The sequence below is a fragment of the Pristis pectinata genome, chromosome 2 (assembly GCF_009764475.1).
Source record: "Pristis pectinata isolate sPriPec2 chromosome 2, sPriPec2.1.pri, whole genome shotgun sequence".
Taxonomy (NCBI): Eukaryota; Metazoa; Chordata; class Chondrichthyes; order Rhinopristiformes; family Pristidae; genus Pristis; species Pristis pectinata.
In genome coordinates, this window is record NC_067406.1 from 122,126,976 (window position 1) to 122,140,479 (window position 13,504).

A 13,504-nucleotide genomic window follows, 5' to 3' on the forward strand; every position below is an offset into this window, starting at 1 on the left:
AGGTTCTTGAAGCACATGGTAAATGTGCAGGAACAACAAGTGATTAGAAGGGAAAATGGCATGTCAGCATTTATAGAAGGCAGGTTAGATTACCAGAATGAAGAAGTCTTCCTGAGACTTATGGGAGTGTAAATGGGAGAGTCTAGGACCAGAAGGCACAGCCTCAGAATAGAAGGATGTCCCCTTAGAACAGAGATGAGGAGGAATTTCTTTAGCTATAAGGTGGTGAAACTGGAATTCATTGCCACAGACAGCTGTGGAGGCCAAGTCATTGGGTGTATTTAATAAGCGGAGGTTGATAATTCTTGATTAGTAAGGGTGTCAAAGGTTATGGGGAGAAGGCAGGAGAATGGGGTGAGAGCGAAAAGTCAGCCATGATCAAATGGCAGAGCAGACTTGATGGGCCAAATGGCCTAATTCCTGCTCCTATGTTTTATGATCTTATTTAACATGCTTTGAGTCCTCATTTGAAGTAGTGTGCTGCTTTGGTTTCCATACCTAATGAAGAATGCATTGGCCTTGGAGTCAGTGCAGCATAGATCCAGGAGATTAACATCTGGGAACAGAGGGTTTGTCATATGAAGGGAGATTTAAATAAAACTGTCTATAGTCACTGGACCGTAGAGGAATAGAAGTAATGCTGAGGCATAGAAAAAAAATTGAGGGATTGGCCAAATAGACAGCAGGAGTTGTTTTCTTCAGCTGGAAATCTAGAAATAAGAGTGAGTCTCTGTGCCTGTGAGTTTCACCTTGCAGAGTCGGGATTTGGAGCAGGAGTTTTGAAAAGTGGTGAGTCCTGTGCGTGTGCTTGTGAGTTTCACTTTGCCAAGAGTCTAAGCGAGGCATATTTGCAATTGTAACCAGTTGATTGGCTGATTAACAGCAGCAAATAAAAGGAGGGTAGGTATAAGCGGAGCAGCCTTTGTGTGAGTGGGCCAGTGTTAGAGTGGGGGGGGACTGAGGCTTTGGCTGGAGGCTTCGATGAGAGGAGGCGAAGGTAAGTCTCTGGTAAGTTGCCTTCTTTCTGCTTTGGGTGTTTCCTTTAGTACCACGCTAGAGTAGTTGGAATGGCTCCAGTGTCAGTGGTGTCCTGCAGCTTGTGAGATGTGGAAGCTCTGGGAGACATCCACATCTCCCTGATAACTACATCTGCACGAGGTGCATCCAGCTGCAGCTCCTTTACAGACAGTGTTAGGGAACTGGAGATGCAGTTGGATGGCATTCGGCTCATACAGGATAACAGGGAGCTCATAGATGAGAGCTACAAGGAGGCAGTCACTCCCTCTTTCATGTACACAGAATCTCCTTTCTGCCCCCCCCCACCTTTACTATGGAAATCCCCTATCACTAGGAGAATAGGCAGGTACTGCAGATTTACACATGTGGCCACTCTGCTCAATAACAGGTATACTGCATTAGATACTGTTGGGGGGGGGAATGATTACCAGGGAAAGCCACCAGTGACCAGGTCTCTGCACTGAGCCTGGTTGAGTGGCACAGAAGGGAGGAGAAGAGAGTGGTAGTGATAGGGGATTCCATAGTAAGGGGGGCAAGAAAGGAGATTCTGTGGATGTGAAAGAGACTCCCGGATGGTATGTTGCCTCCCGGGTGCCAGGGATAGGGATGTCTCAGATCGGGTCCACAGCATTCTGAAGGGGGAGGGTGAACAGCCAGAGGTCGTGGTACGTATTGGTACCAATGACGTGGGTAGGAAAAGAGATGAGGTCCTGAAGAGGGAATATAGGGAGCTAGGTAGGAAGCTGAAAAGCAGGACCTCAAGGGTAGTAATCTCTGGATTGCTGCCTGTGCCACGTGCCAGTGAGGGCAAGAATAGGTTGATTTGGCAGATGAATATGTGGCTGAGGAGCTGGGGCAGGGTTTCAGATTTGTTGATCATCGGGATCTCTTCTGGGGAAGGTATGACCTGTACAAAAGGGATGGGTTACACCTGAACTGGAGGGGGACCAATATTCCTGCGGGCAGGTTTGCTAGTACTGTTGGGGAGGGTTTAAGCTAGTTTGGCAGGGGGATGGGAACCAGAGTGATAGGTCAGTGGTTGGTGCATTTAGTGTGCTAGTAGATGCAGAGTGTAGAAAGACTGTGAGGATGCATAGGCATTTGAAAGGGAAAAATTGCAGTCAGTTGGATGGGCTGAAGTGTGCCTACTTTAAAGCAAGAAGTATCAGGAATGAGGGTGATGAACTTATAGCATAGGTAAGTACATGGAAGTGGTGGCTATTACAGAGACTTGGCTGTCACAAAGGCAGGAATGGCTGCTGGATATTCTGGGGTTTAGATGCATCAAAAGGGACAGGGATGGAGGTAAAAGAGGTGGGGGAGTGGCTTTGCTGATCAGGGACAGTGTTATGGCTGTAGAAAGGGAGGATGTCCTGGAGGGATCATCTACTGAGTCAGTGTAGGTGGAAGTCAGAAACAGGAAGGGAGCAATCACTCTATTGGGACTGTTCTACAGAAACCCCCCCCCACTAGCAGCAGACACGCTGAGGAGCAGATCAGGAGCCAGATTTTGGGGAGGTGCAAAAATAACAGGGTTGTTGTCATGGGTGATTTCAACTTCCCTAATTGATTGGCACCTCCTTAGCATAAAGGTGTGTACAGGAAGGATTCCTGACACAGTATGTGGACAGGCTGACTAGAGAGAGGCCATTCTGGACCTGGTACTAAGCAATGAGCCTGATCAGGTTTCAGATCTCTTGGTGGAAGAACATTTTGGAGAGAGTGACCATATCTCCTTGAGCTTTTACCATGGCCTTGGAGATGGATAGGAGCAGACGATATGGGAAAGTATTTAACTGGGGGAGGGGAAATTATGATGCTATTAGGCAGGAACTTGGGAGTGTAAATTGGGAACAGATGTTCTTGTTGAAGTACACAGTGGAAATGTGGAGGTTGTTTAGGGAGTACTTGCATGGGCTTCTGGATAGGTTTGTCCCATTTGAGGCAGGGTAAGGATGGTAGAGGTGAAGAAACTGGTTGACAAGAGACAAAGAATATGTTTTCAAGAGGAAGAAAGAAACTTACCTAAGGTTTAGAAAGCATGGATCAGACAGGGCTCTGGAGAGTTACAAGGTAGCCAGGAGGGGAGCTTAAGAATGGACTTGGGAGAGCTAGAAGGGGGCAATGAGAGGCATTGGTGAGTAGGATTAAGGAAAACCCCAAGGCGTTCCACATATATGTGAAGAATGGGAGGAATACTGGAGTGAGGGTAGGACCGATCAGGGATGAAAGAGGAAACATCTTCCTGGAGTCCGAAGAGGTAGGGAAGGTCCTTAATGAATACTTTGCCTCAGTATTCACCAGTGAGAGAGAATTTGACGTTTGTGGGAATGGCATACGACAGGCTGATATGCTAGGGCATGTCTACATGAGGAAAGAGGATGTGTTGGAACTTTTGAAAAACATTAGGATAGATAAGTCACCGGGGCCAGATGGGATATGTCCAAGGTTATTATGGGAAGTGAGGGAAGAGATTGCTGCGCCTTTGGCAATGATCTTTGTGTCCTCACTGGCCACAGGAGTAGTGCCAGGTGATTGGAGGGTGGCAAATGTTGTTCCTTTGTTTAATAAAAGAAGTAGGGATAACCCTGGGAATTACAGACCAGTGAGTCTTACTTCAGTGGTGGGCAAATTACTGGAGAAGATTCTTAGAGACAGGATTTAACGGCATTTAGAGAAGCATAGGCTGATTAGGGACAGTCAGCATAGCTTTGTGAGGAGCAGGTTATGCCTCATGAGCCTGATTGAATTCTTTGAGGATGTGACAAAGCACATTGATGAAGGTAGAGCAGTGGATGTGGTGTATGTGGATTTTAGTAAGGCGTTTGATCAGGTTCCTCATGGAAGGCTCATTCGGAAAGTCAGGAGACATGGGATCCAGGGAAACTTGGTTGTGTGGATTCAGAATTGGCTTGCTCATGGAAGACTCCAGAGTGGTGGTTGATGGAGCATATTCTGCCTGGAGGTCGGTGACCAGTGGTGTTCTGCAGGGATCTATTCTGGGAGCCCTGCTCTTTGTGTTTTTATAAATGATTTGGATGATGATGTGGAAGGGTGGGGTTAGTAAATCTGCTGATGACATGAAAATTGGTGGTGGTGTGAATAGTGTAGAAGGTTGCTGTAGTTTTCAACAGGACATTGATAGGGTGCAGACCTGTGCTGAGAAGTGGCAGATGGAGTTCAACCCAGATAAGTGTGATGCAATACATTTTGGAAGATCGAACTTGAAGGCAGAATACAAAGTTAATGGCAGGACTCTTAGCAGTTTGGAGGAATAAAGGGATCTTGGGGTCCATGTCCATAAATCCCTCAAGTTTGCCGTGCAGGTCGATAGGGTTGTTAAGAATGTGTTTGGTGTGTTGGCCTTCATTAGTCGGGGTATTGAGTTCAAGAGCCATGAGGTAATGTTGGAGCTCTATTGAACTCTAGTTACTCCACACTTGGAGTATTGTGTTCAGTTCTGGTCACCTCATTATATGAAGGATGTGGAAGCTTTAGAGACGGTGCAGAGGAGGTTTACCAGGATGCTGCCTGGATTGGAGAGCATGTCTTATGAGGATATGTTGAGTGAGCTAGGGCTTTTCTCTTTGGAGATGAGGATGAGAGGTGACTTAGTAGAGGTGTATAAGATGATAAGAGGCTTAGATCGAGTGGACAGTCAGAGACTTTTTCCCAGGATGAATGTGGCTAATATGAGGGGGTGTAATTTTAAGGTGATTGGAGGAAGGTATAGGGGGATGTCAGAGGAAAGTTTTTTTTTACACAGTGGTGGGTGCGTGGAATGCACTGCCGGCAGAGGTTGTGGGGGCAGATACATTAGGGACATTTAAGAGACTCTTGGATAGCCACATGAATGATAGAGAAATGGGAGGGAAGGGTTAGATAGATATTAGAGCAGGATAAAATGTCGACACAACATCGTGGGCCAAAGGGCCTGTACTGTGCTGTAATGTTCTATGTTCTCAGTGGTTTGCTACTTAGGACTGAGAGGAGGAGAAATTTCTTTGCACAATGAGTTATAAATCTTTGGAATTTTATATCTGTGGATGCTCAGTCATTGAGTACATTCAATGCTGAGTTCAATAGATTATTAGAAGCTTGGGAAGTCTGAAGATTTGGGGATCAGCCGGCAACCTGAGTCATGTTTCATGATCACGTTGAATGATGGAGGAATGCATTGTGCCTTACAGTCCAGTCTGGTTTCTACTTAAGTTCTCATTCATCCATTGGAGTGAATATTAAATACAAGATACTGTAAATTAGCTTATACAGTTAGGACAAGGGGAAATATTTGACAGTGGAAAAAGGCAAATTTTAACTAAACAATCAACAATAATATGTTCCAGGGTACTTCAGATGCATTAGCAAAGGGATGCTGGAGCTAAATTTTGGGAGTGATGAGCAAAATCTTGATCACAGAAATGGACCTGAGCTTTGTGGATGTTTTTAAAGGATAATGGGAGAATGAGGGTTTGAGGTTGGCAGGCAGCTTTTTTTTCATGGGTTGCTGATGTTGCTGGGAAGGCAAGCATTTGTTGCAAATTCCTAATTAACTTTCTCAGCCATTTTGAGTATAGTTAAGAGTCAACCATAATGCTGTTTGGTTCAAGATTCCTATCAGCTAGACCAGAAAAAGTGGCAGATTTTTTTTCCCTGGGGGATATTGGTTAACCAGATACATTTTTGTAACTGGTGCTTTTTTTATATTGCAATTATTGAAGCTAGCTTATTCCAAATCTACTTGAGTTCCCCCATTGCCATTTGTCAGGATTAATAGTACAAACCTATATACTGTAACAGTAGGGAAGAGGAGCAGCAATCTATGAGGGAGGGGATTAATCTGGGTGAAGATGTAAGCTGAAAGAATGATTGAAAATTAACCAGCTGCAGATGGGTTGAGTCAAAAGTAGAAGTAGGTGATGTTACAGAGGCAGCAGTAGATGGCCCTTGCAATGAAATTAGAAGATCATAAGTTGGTGGGGGTATAGGGATATTGTAGAGGTATGATATTAGAGTGGGAACAAAAGCCATTGATGGTTGTGATTGTTGGGGTAAGAATGGAAAAAGGGTAAGGTACTTTTGTAAAGCTGAACATTGAAGAGATCTGAGGAGAATGTTATGGTCGACTATGCCAAAGGCAGTGGAAGGGTTATGGAGATTTAGTTTGATGAGAAAGAAGTAGCATTGGGTTCTTTGCAGTTTACTAATGGCTTTAGTAGTCCTGTTACGAAGTATGAAATAGGTTCAAAGACATCTAGCTTAATACCCAATAAGAATTTGGGAGTTTGGAGAGAGAAAAGGCTGGGAAAGTGTGATAATGATAACAGGGCACTTTGTGAATCATAATCTGATTTGGGTATCTAGTTCATGGAACAGAAATTATTTGATTAGTTTATGTTTTGAGGTGATGGATGAGGAGAACCAGTGAATGTCATGCATTTGAATTTTAAGGTGCAGTGCTAAATGTTGTACAAGATTAGGACAAAGGAGATGGGGGTTTGATGACCACAAAGCAAAGTAGAAATTAACTGTTTTGAGTTGGCAACTGTAACTAGTAGGATGTTTCATCTACCTTTTTGAAGATGTTGGGGAGATGTACTGTAATATATTTAATTGGAGCAAAAAAACTGCAGATGCTAGAAATCAAAAACAATAGAAAAAAAAATACTGGAACACTCAGCAAATCAGGCAGTGTCAGTGGGGAGAGAACCAGCATCAATAATTCAGGTCAGGTTTATCAGAGCTTAAATAAAGAAGATAATTGTGTTTCAAGTTGCAGAGGGAAAGGTCTTTGTTGTGAAAGTAACAAGGACTTAAAATAAAAGGCAGTTGGGGATGGAAAAGAAAAATAAAACAAACTGAAACAGAAAGATACAGCCATAACCTTGGAGAGGGGGGGAATTAAAGGGGTTTAACTGTATGGCCAAGTTCATCGTTAAGTCCTGATGGCTGTCATATACGCAGGTGAAAGATAAATTGCTGAACGTACACTTGATCAACAGCATTGTAGGAGTACTCTTGGAGGCCAAAGACAGGTGTGAGTGGAGTGATGAATTAAAGAGGTGGGAGCCTGGAAGTACAAGGTCACCCTTGTGGATTGAATGGAGTGTTCTGCAAGGCTGTCACTTAATTTGTATTTGGTTTCTCCAGTGTAGAAGAAATCACATTTTAGCATCAAATGCAGTACACTAAATTATAAGAAGTGCAGATGAATTGCTTGTTCACCTGGAAGGATTTTTGGGTCCCTGGATGATGGGAAGGGAAGATCTAGATGTACAGATGTTGCATCTCTTGCATGGGAAAGTGCAGTGGTTGGTAGAAATGAAATAGTGGAGTGAATGGTGTTTTTGGAACACTGAAAGGAAATGGGAGAGGAAGCTGTGTCTGGTGGTGGAATCCTGTTAGAGGAAGCAGAGGTTATGGAGGATGATCCATTGAACATGGAGGCTGGTGGGGTGGCAGGTGAAGAAGACGAAGGGAACCTGACTCTTGTTCTGGTTAGGAGGATGGAATGAGTGCAGAAGTGTGGAGAAATAGACAATTAAGAACCCTGTCAACTAGTAGAGGGAAAGGCATAGTTGAGGGAAATCCATGCTTAAGGAAACAGGAAGACACTTTAAAAGTACTGGTAGAATATCTTTATTAGAGCAGATACAAAAGAATGGAGGAAAAACTGAAGAGATTGGAATGGAGTCCTTAAAAGGTGCAGTGTGAGAGACGGTGTCATTGAGATAGTTATGAGAGTTAGTGTGCTAATAATGGAAATGGATAGCTAATCCATGCCTTGAGATGGAGATGTCAAAATGAAGGGAAGAGTTGGATATTGTGAATTTGAGAGCAGGATATAAAAAGGCAGTAGAGGCAGTAGAGTTTTCCAGTTCTGTATGGCTGCAGGTAGTGGCACCAGTACACTTCATCAATGTAATGGCTAAATATTTGAGAAAGGGGGCCTGACTAGATCAGTAAAGAGAATTATTCTACATATCAGACAAGGAGGCTGGCATAGCTTGGGTCTACGAGTAGTCTTGGAAAAAGTGAAAAGACTTGAATGAGTTGTTACATAATGTAAGAATGAGTTAATCCAGGCAATGTAGAGTGATGGTGGAAGGGGACTGGTTTGGCCTCTATTTCAGCAAGGATGGAGGGCTAACAATTCATCCAGGTATGGGATGTAGTTACAGAGGGTTTGGACATCAGTTGTGAAGACAAGTTAGCTTGGGCAAGGCAACTGTAAAGTGTCAAAGCAGCAGAGACCATCAGAGGTACACATATGTAAGTGGGAAATGATGGGGCAAGGGGAGAGGGAATAGAGTTAAGATGATATGAAATAAGTTTTGTATGATGAGCATGCTAAATCAGTGAGTCTACCAAGACAGTCCTGCTTATGGATCTTGAGGAAGAGATGGAAGTAGGCAGTGTGGGTTTGGCAAACTGCAAGATTGGAAGCTACACTAGAAAGGTTTCCTGAAGAAGTAAGGTAATTGACTGGGAGATAATGACCTGATGTTCAATGGGATCACGGTCCAATTGGAAGTACGAGAAAGCTCAGGGTTATATTCTGCATGGAGGTCAGTGACCAGTGGTGTACCTCAGGGATCTGTTCTGGGACCCTTACTCCTTGTGATTTTTATAAACTACCTGGATGAGAAAGTGGAGGGATGGATTAGTAAGTTTGCGGATGACACACAGGTTGGAGGTGTTGTGGATAGTATAGAGAGCTGTCAGAGGTTGCAGCGGGACATAGGATGCAAAGTTGGGCTGAGAAGTGGCGGATACATTTCAACCCAGATAAGTGTGAAGTGGTTCATTTTGGTAGGTCAAATATGATGGCAGAATATAGTACTAATGGTAGGACTCTTGGCAGTGTGGAGGATCAGAGGGATCTTGGGGTCCGAGTCCATAGGACGCTCAAAGCAGCTGCACCGGTTGACTCTGTGGTTAAGAAGGCATATGGTGTATTGTCATTCATCAATTGTGGAATTGAATTTAGGAGCTGAGAGGTATTGTTGCAGCTATATAGGACCCTGGTCAGACCCCACTTGGAGTACAGTTCTCAGTTCTGGTCGCCTCACTACAGGAAGGATGTGGAAGCCATAGAAAGGGTGCAGAGGAGATTTACAAGGATGCTGCCTGAAATGCAGAGCACGCCTTATGAAAGCAGGTTGAGGGAACTCAGCCTTTTCTCCTTGGAGCGACGGAGGGTGAAGGGAGAGGTGTATAAGATGATGAGAGGCATTTATCGGGTGGATAGTCAGAGGCTTTTCCCCAGGGCTGAAATGGTGGCCACAAGAGGACATAGGGAGTAGGTATAGAGGAGGTGTCAGGTGTAAGTTTTTTTTACTCAAGAGTAGTGAGTGCGTGGAATGGGCTGCCGGCAACTGTGGTGGAGGTGGATACGATAGGGTCTTTTAAGAGACTGTTGGATAGGTACATGGAGCTGAGTAAAATAGAGGGCTTATGGGTAAGCCGAGTAATTTCTACGGTAGGGATATGTTCGGCACAGCTCTGTGGGCCGAAGGGCCTGAATTGTGCTGTAGATTTTCTGTTTCTAAAGCTGATTTTTTTTTTGGGAGGTTCGTGAATAACTAACTTGATTACATTATTTGAGCAAGCTATGAGGAGAGTCAATGAGAGCAAGACGTTTAATGTTGTCTACATGGATTTGAGTAAGGCTTTACCTACGTGACAGGGTGGTCAAAAAAAAAGTAGAAGCCCACAAGATCCAAAGGAGAGTGACAGATTGATTTGAAAACGTCTCTGGAAGCAAAGGATAATGGTTACTGTGTGTTTTGTGATTGGAAGGCTGTTCTCCAGGGCTTGAAATGGGATCCCTAACTTTTTGTAACGTGTGCTAATGATTTAGTATTAAATGTACTGACATGGTAAAGAAGGTGATAATAATAATTGGCTATATGTTTGACTCTGGACGAAGGGGTTAGACTGCAGAAAGATAGGTAGTCTGGTCAGTTGGGCAGAAAGATGGCCAATGGAATTAATCACAGAAGTGTGAGCTAATGGCCAAAGCTTTTTAAGGACAGCACGACATATCTAAAGGTAATTTAAAAAGATGTGCAAGATGCTGTCTTTATCATCTGAGGCACAACATAAGAGCAGGGAGGTAGCATCTATAGGGTACTGGTTGAGTACTGTGTGCAGTTCTGGTCACTAAAATACAGGAAAGATGTGATTGTACCAGAGAGGGTACAGAGCAAATTTATAAAGATATTGCCAAAGCTGGAAAACTATAGCTGCAACAAAAGATTGGGTTTACTAGGATTCTTTTCTTTGAGACAGGAAGCTCTTAATTGAGGTGCGTAAAATCGAAGAGCCAAGGTAGAATAAATAGGAAGGACCTTTTTCCCTTGGCGGTGGTGGGGGAAGGGGAGTCCGAAATCGTGGTATGGATTTAAAGCAAGAATTAGAGGGGTAATGTGAGGAAAATGCAATTTCCCCCAGAAGGTAGTAGGGGTCAGGAACTCTGCCTGAAAGAATGGTAGAATCAAAAAACCCTTGTATTTAAACAATACTTCGATGTGTACTGTAAGAGCCATAACCTGCAGGGCTACGGATCAAGGGCTGAAAGGTGAGGTTAGGGTGGAGATTTGTACAAACACTTTGGGCATGTAGGTCTTTCTCTTGTACATTTTCTGAGATTCTGTGATTTCTGTTTTAAGTTTGTACCTGCCTCTTTAGAAAGAATGTTAAGAAATTTCACAAGATTAATTTCTATAATGAGAGGTTGTCTTATGATTGAGTAGAATTGACCTGATCTTCTGGTGCCAAGAAGAAACAAGGGGCACTCTCATGAAACTCTGAAGAACCAGCAGAATAAATTTCATGTGACTGTTTATCCTGGCTGGAGAGTGCCAATTATGGATCACTTGGTAGCACTCTTGGTTCTTTCAGAAGAATGTGGACTCCAGCCTCTACTCCAGAGATTTCATCCTAAAATTTAGATTTGCACTCAGTTTTATGTCTAAGAGTTTTGTCTGCCAGATTTTGCTCTTTCAGATGTAGTTTTTAAACTGCTCTCTTTGGAAGATTATTAAGATTCCATGAAAGTATTTTGAAAAAGGTTTCTATTTTGTCCTTTTCCTTCCTTGACCAAATTATCATAGCCTTAGAACAAGGGCCATGATCATTTGTTCAAGAAAATACTGAGATGAGAAGACATTTCTTCACTCAAGTAATTTGGAGTATTTGAAATTCCATATTACAGACAGTTGTGAATGCTCAGTTGTTAAATGTCTAGGGATAAAGTTTTCAATAGCTTAAAGTATACTTGGGATATTAAAAAGTAGAGATAAAGATAAGTTCTGATCTTGTTGAATGGCAGGTTTCCATTTTGTTTTGCAGTCTTATCAGACTGGACTTGAACTTTTTATGTAGCATCAAGCCTAGTCATCATGAGATGACCTATAGAAAAGGGATATTATTGCAAATAAACATTTTTCAGCATTGTAGATTCTTGGTTTATATAGTATGATAGGTGCGGAATAAGGATCTATATACTCTACCAACATATGCATTAATTCCTGGAATTACGTTTGGCTAGAAATTTGGATTCATAGTGCTTTATTTTTTCCCTCTAGAGTGGAGCACAGTTGCAATAATTAACAAATTGAATCACATTTCTATGGAAATTTGACCAACCACTTACCAGCAAGTTGTGCTGCTGTAGATGACTTGCTTTCCACATTCAGCATAATGTAATCATTCCCTGTGCAAAGTTCATTTGAAGAATTGGTGGTGAAATTTATTTCACATTTCTGAGCCACATGTATTATTGGGCACTATCTGATTAAGTGGCTGTCAGAAAACTGTTCGTATGGAATTCCCTTTTTTTTTATATACCCCCTCCACTTTATATACCCCCTCTACTTCCTTTATTTTTGCTTTCATGGTAAGTCTTAAAACCACCTTTGCTTGGTTACTTTTTGGTTTGGGGACTTCATTATTTAGAATGGGCGGCACGGTAGCGTAGCGGTTAGCATGACGCTATTACAGCACCAGCGATCGGGGTTCGATTCCTGTCGCCGTCTGTAAGGAGTTTGTACGTTCTCCCGTGTCTGCGTGGGTTTCCTCCGGGTGCTCTGGTTTTCTCCCACATCCTAAAAAAAGATGTATGGGTAGGTTAATATGGGTTTAAAATGGGTGGTGCAGACTCGTTGGGCCGGAAGGACCGGTTACCACGCTGTAAATAAAATGTAATTTTAAAAAAAGTTTAATTTAAACCATAGTTGTGCAGCATGGAAAGGGGTCCTTTGGTTAATGCCGACCAAGATTCTCATCCCCATTTCATTGATTCTGTAAACAGGATATTTTTCAGTTAAAGGGAAGTTGTTGAAGGAAAAAGAAACAAAGAAAGAATGAAGATGGGAAAAGTTAAAAGAAAAATAAACCAAAGTAGGATTTATGCTGAAAATATCTATAAGTAACTTTGCATGGGCTGACATAGTTAACACTGAATATTAAGGGTTCCTATAATGAGATGGGAAAAGTTAAAAGAAAAATAAACCAAAGTAGGATTTATGCTGAAAATATCTATAAGTAACTTTGCATGGGCTGACATAGTTAACACTGAATATTAAGGGTTCCTATAATACTGCACTGCTTAATCATGGATTAATGCAGGCAATTATCAACTAAAGAAGTAAAAGTTATTAGAAAATTAAAACAGCAGATGCTGAAAATCTGAACAGAAAATGCTATAAACATTTGTGGAAAGAGAAACCGAGTTTAATGTTGATGTTAGACCTGAAAAGTGAACTGTTTCTCTTTCCATAGGTGCTGCCTGATTTACTGAGTGTGTCTGGCATTTTTCTGTTCTTTATTTAAAGAAGTGTATTAGAATGGGAAATAATTGAGATGGGCTATCATCTTCAAGAGGCATTTCTTCTCAATTTATTATTGAATGATTTAAAATGTATTTAACTGATGTTCGGCAGTGCCTTTATTTCAGTTAGCATAACCCTTTTGTTTAGGGTGGAAATTTTGTTTGTTCCATATTTTCTACCTTAACATCTTTAATGCTAGTTTATTCATTGTGGACAGTTTATTTTGATATATTTGAGTAGAAATTTGATGTTAGTATCTGCAATTTTATTTTTAAATAGGTAGCTCAAGGAAGGAAATAACTGAACATTGGGAATGGATGGAGCACCATCTATTACAGACACTCTCAATCTTTGAGAATGAAAATGATATCACTACATTTGTTAAGGGTAAAATACAGGTTAGTGAGTTAAAACAATATTAAAACAAAAACTGAGAGCATATGAATAATCTATAATTGAATAATATAACAATTGAGGATTTGTGCTGCTATATTTAAATAAGTGTAAGTATACTCATTTTTAAGCATGGTTAACAATATATTGATTCTCCAACTCCAGGAATAAAAGTATTTTTTGAAAGTATTTGCAACAATCGCTTGCATGTATAAATACATTGAGAAAACATAAACAACTTATTTCATGAACCTGCT

General features: G+C 41.9%; 1 protein-coding gene across 1 annotated transcript in view; it reads left to right on the plus strand.

Moving 5' to 3' along the window:
• Positions 1–13,504, plus strand: part of tbc1d9 (TBC1 domain family, member 9 (with GRAM domain)) — a 70,751-nt gene that overhangs the window by 15,869 nt on the left and 41,378 nt on the right. Inside the window, 1 exon segment of the mRNA XM_052036484.1 lies at positions 13,134–13,252. Coding sequence (XP_051892444.1) covers positions 13,134–13,252 — 119 coding nt within the window.